This window comes from Danio aesculapii, chromosome 12 (genome assembly GCF_903798145.1).
Source record: "Danio aesculapii chromosome 12, fDanAes4.1, whole genome shotgun sequence".
Taxonomy (NCBI): domain Eukaryota; kingdom Metazoa; phylum Chordata; class Actinopteri; order Cypriniformes; family Danionidae; genus Danio; species Danio aesculapii.
The window spans coordinates 18217205-18221350 of NC_079446.1; the positions used below are offsets into that span (position 1 = coordinate 18217205).

At 38.3% G+C, this 4146-nt stretch overlaps 1 protein-coding gene across 1 annotated transcript; it reads left to right on the forward strand.

The window, feature by feature from the left end:
* Window positions 1–275: 275 nt before the first annotated feature.
* Window positions 276–2361, forward strand: LOC130238410 (procathepsin L-like). Its single transcript, XM_056469411.1, has 7 exons — window positions 276–407; window positions 554–676; window positions 1000–1152; window positions 1344–1568; window positions 1769–1937; window positions 2058–2175; window positions 2262–2361. The coding sequence occupies exons 1-7, from the start codon at window positions 285–287 to the stop codon at window positions 2359–2361; spliced, it is 1011 nt and encodes a 336-aa protein (XP_056325386.1). The 5' UTR covers window positions 276–284.
* The last annotated feature ends 1785 nt before the right edge of the window (window positions 2362–4146 follow it).

Consider the following 4146-nt stretch of genomic DNA (forward strand, 5'->3'; position numbering starts at 1 on the left):
ATTACATGACAAGATAAAGTTCTTGCTAGACCTGATTGGCTGTAAATACTTGTCTCATCATCACAGTCAGCCAATGAGAGACCGCCTTTATGTTCTGACAGGCTTTAAAACACACTCGTTTGTAGGCAATCACAGTCAATAATTTGGTTTGCTTGTGAAAGGTAAGAGTAAATCTTTCTTTTCCCTCCTTCATAGGACTCAATACTTGCATTATATTAATGTGACATTTAGCTCTACTATAGCTTTAATATTATTGTTTTTCCTCCGTCAGTCTTCCAGGCAGGATGATGTTTGCTTTGCTTGTCACGCTGTGCATAAGTGCAGTGTTTGCTACTCCAACTATAGACATGCAGTTAGATGACCACTGGAACTCCTGGAAGAGCCAGCATGGAAAAACCTATTATGAGGTGGGAAGACTAATAATAATTTATATTAATAATAATAATAATAATTTCTAGCCATATATCAGCTTAACATGAATGAATGATGCAATGCATGTGTTTATGCTGAACTGGTTCTTTGCAATGTCTGACATATCTACTTTCTACTCCAGGATGTGGAAGTCGGGAGGAGAATGATTTGGGAGGAGAACTTGAGAAAAATTGAGCAACACAACTTTGAGTATTCCATGGGAAACCACACATTTAAACTGGGAATGAATCAATTCGGTGACATGGTGAGCAGTTTAGTACTACAGTCAAGTTATTTATTTCTCCTATCTATATTGCTTTATACATTCCAAATTGTCAAAAAGATTAAAAAACAATCAAAATGCAAGGATGATTCATTAGTGTGAAACCAGATCAGAATGCTGTTGTTTCTTTATTAAATGATTCAATTACAATCAACAACATCCTGGATTGGAGATTTAAGCCCTGCGTGTTTTAATGAATCTTCAGCAAAATGACTTTAATTCTCAATCTGAGGTGCTATCGATACCTTTTAAAGTACTATTTGTAAGGCTGTTTTATTAAAACTTTTCACAACATTCCCTTTAAGACAAATGAGGAGTTCAGACAGGCAATGAATGGTTATAAGCATGACCCCAACCGGAAGTCAAAGGGCGCATTGTTCATGGAACCCAGCTTTTTTGCAGCCCCTCAACAGATTGACTGGAGGCAGAGGGGCTATGTTACTCCTGTCAAAGACCAGGTGAGTTTAAAGTAACTGAAAACTGCAAATCTTTTATGCTAAACTCAGTAGTAGTTGCATATTTTACAATAAATCTATTTCCAGTTGAACAGGTAAACCCAGTTTGTGCTAAAATATAAATGGCTTTTAAATTTCAGTATGTGTATCTGTAGCTTTACTGTTTGGTGACTCCTCTGTTTTGTGATTTTTAGAAACAATGTGGATCTTGCTGGTCTTTCAGTTCAACTGGTGCCTTGGAGGGTCAGCTCTTCCGTAAAACTGGAAAGCTGGTTTCTCTGAGTGAGCAAAACTTGGTGGACTGTTCCAGACCACAGGGCAATCAAGGCTGTAATGGAGGCCTCATGGACCAGGCCTTCCTGTATGTTAAAGAGAACAACGGGCTGGATTCTGAGCAGTCCTACCCTTATCTTGCAAGGGTAAGAATCATATTGTGACTAATTCTGTGCAAAAAAAATAAATTATTTTGAAAGCATGGGGTTGAACTGCTGTATTTGAAGATTGTGAAATTTATTTTGTTTTTCTTAATGTCTTTAAATGAAAATCACTGAATATTTTGAGACTCCAATGTACCATTTTTTTTTTTTTTTTTTTCTTATTTTAACTTTTGCGTTTGCAGGATGATCTGCCATGCCGGTATGACCCCCGTTTTAATGTCGCTAAAGACACCGGATTCGTGGACATTCCCAGTGGTAATGAGCTTGCTCTGATGAATGCTGTTGCTGCTGTGGGTCCTGTATCTGTTGCTATTGATGCAGGACATCAATCAATACAGTTCTATCAGTCTGGTAGGTGTCTGATATCCATCAGTTTTAATTGTATATTTACTAAAATGGTGGTTTGTGCAGCTATTAAATTATTACTGAACTTACTTTGCCTTAATTCATTTCTAATATTCTGAACTTTAGGCATTTATTATGAGCCGACGTGCAGCAGTAGTCAACTTGATCATGGAGTCTTGGTGGTTGGCTATGGTTATCAGGGTGCTGATGTTGCTGGGAATAGATACTGGATTGTGAAGAACAGGTATGATGCCAACAATCTTTAGTTTTGCGGGCACAAGCTTGATTGCATGTTTTCATATTTTATTATTTCTTTCCACCCTTTTTTAGCTGGACTGACAAATGGGGTAACAAAGGCTACATCTACATGGCTAAAGACAAAAACAATCACTGTGGCATTGCAACATCGGCCAGCTATCCCCTAATGTAAGGCCACTGGAGCCTTCTCTGCATTCTGAAACTGACAAGTTTATGGTTTCTCTGTTTTAATGTATTTTTAAATCTTATATTTAATCAAATTGTTCTGCTGTTAGGGCTATGTTGTGTAGTAGTCTTTATGGAAAATCTGTTCTCTTTCTTTTGTTTTATATATTCTTATCCAATAATGAAAAAAAATCTATTTGACCTGCAAATGGATAAATATTAAATTCTGGCATGGAAATCTCAAGTCTGTACTGTATTTATTTGCACGCCCTGTAGGAAATCTCATAATAAAAAAAAAAGTTTTTAAAAGTGTTTCTTACAGTAGGTCTGTGTTGAACTTAATTGTGCAGATTAAGACTAAGCTATTCTGATTATGCAATAAAATTCTGTATAACCGGACACAAAAATATTTGATATGCATTAATGGCAAATGTTTAATGCTAATTAAGTGTAATTTGTAGGTTAACCCATGCAAAAACAGTTTATCTGACAATATTTTCTATAAATCAAGGGTGGATGAAATTAAATGATTAAGCATTTGTTTTACTTAAAGTAGAGCTGTTTACCCTCTTCATACTTGGTTAGACGACATAATTGTTGAGACCTTTTACTGTGTGTACTGTAGTTTCAAATGGGGATATAAAGAGATTTTAGTTGCCCTTGAAGTCTGATTCAATGAAAATTCAGCCTGTAGCTTATTACATTTTACAGGCTAATTCCATTTCAAGAGTTCACACTTAGCTGATGATTCATCAAAAGCTTGTTTGGCATGCTGTCCCGGGAGAGAGCCCCGAGCTCAAGGGATCCTCGAGCCCGGGGCTTCCTCCCGTTTGCAGAGCGAGAGGGGAGCCTGAGCTCGGTGGATCTCAGAACTCCCCATCTGCAGTAGCTAAGGGAACATGTGAGGAAAAAAGGGGGCTAGACAAATGCTTGATTGTTATGCATGATGTATATATATATTTGAATGGTGGGAGGAAACCGGAAAACCAATGCGGACACGGGGAGAATATACAAACTCCTCACAGAAACACCTACCTACCTGGCAGGACCAGGGCTGGCAGTGTTCTTGCTGTGGGGCTAACAGTGCTAACCACTGTGCCTCTGTGCCACCCGATCTATAGGGAAGGACGAGAATGGGGAGGAAGGGGGGTTTCTTCCAAACGAAGATAAAGTGGACTGAAAACTGTGGTTATTTATAGTTGCTTATGGCTCATATGATTGGATGATACTGATTAGCTTAATACGAGACAGGCTGTGATAAATCATAAGCACGTGATCCTCTCGAAATTAGTTTATGAATAAACCTCACTTAAAACCATTTATAATTTGGGGAGTTGAACATTATTAGGTGTGTAGTTATTTTCAGATAAACGCAGCTTAGTTCAAGGCAGACTTTGACCAGTAGTTCCAGGCAGACAAGTAGTTCCAGGCAGATTTTGACTAGATTAACATTTTATCATTATTACAGTTGTACCAGCTACTGGCCAAATCACCACCTCTGTTGTGCTTTATTTTCTAAAAAAGCCCGTCATCTAATTATTACTTTATTAAGGCCCAATCCCAATTTTACCCATTAGCCCTTCCCCTTTACCCCAAGCCCTCGTTTTGTGTTCCCGTGAAGGGTTAGGGGTGTCCCAAGGAAAGTGGTGAATAGCACCTTTGAATGAAGATTTTTCAGGACCATACTCGAAACCAAGGGGTAAGAACATTTCCCAGAATACACCAGCCACAACAGCAGTATCGTAGCACTGTTCTGACTGCACTTTTCTTGTCGGTCCTGTGTTATTTATGT

Excerpts from the sequence above, each read along its gene's own strand:
- LOC130238410 (XM_056469411.1), top strand. The coding sequence starts at position 285 with ATGATGTTTGCTTTGCTTGTCACGCTGTGCATAAGTGCAGTGTTTGCT. Across the intron at positions 677-999 it reads TGAATCAATTCGGTGACATG|ACAAATGAGGAGTTCAGACA; the intron begins GTGAGCAGTTTA and ends ATTCCCTTTAAG. Across the intron at positions 1,153-1,343 it reads TTACTCCTGTCAAAGACCAG|AAACAATGTGGATCTTGCTG; the intron begins GTGAGTTTAAAG and ends TGTGATTTTTAG.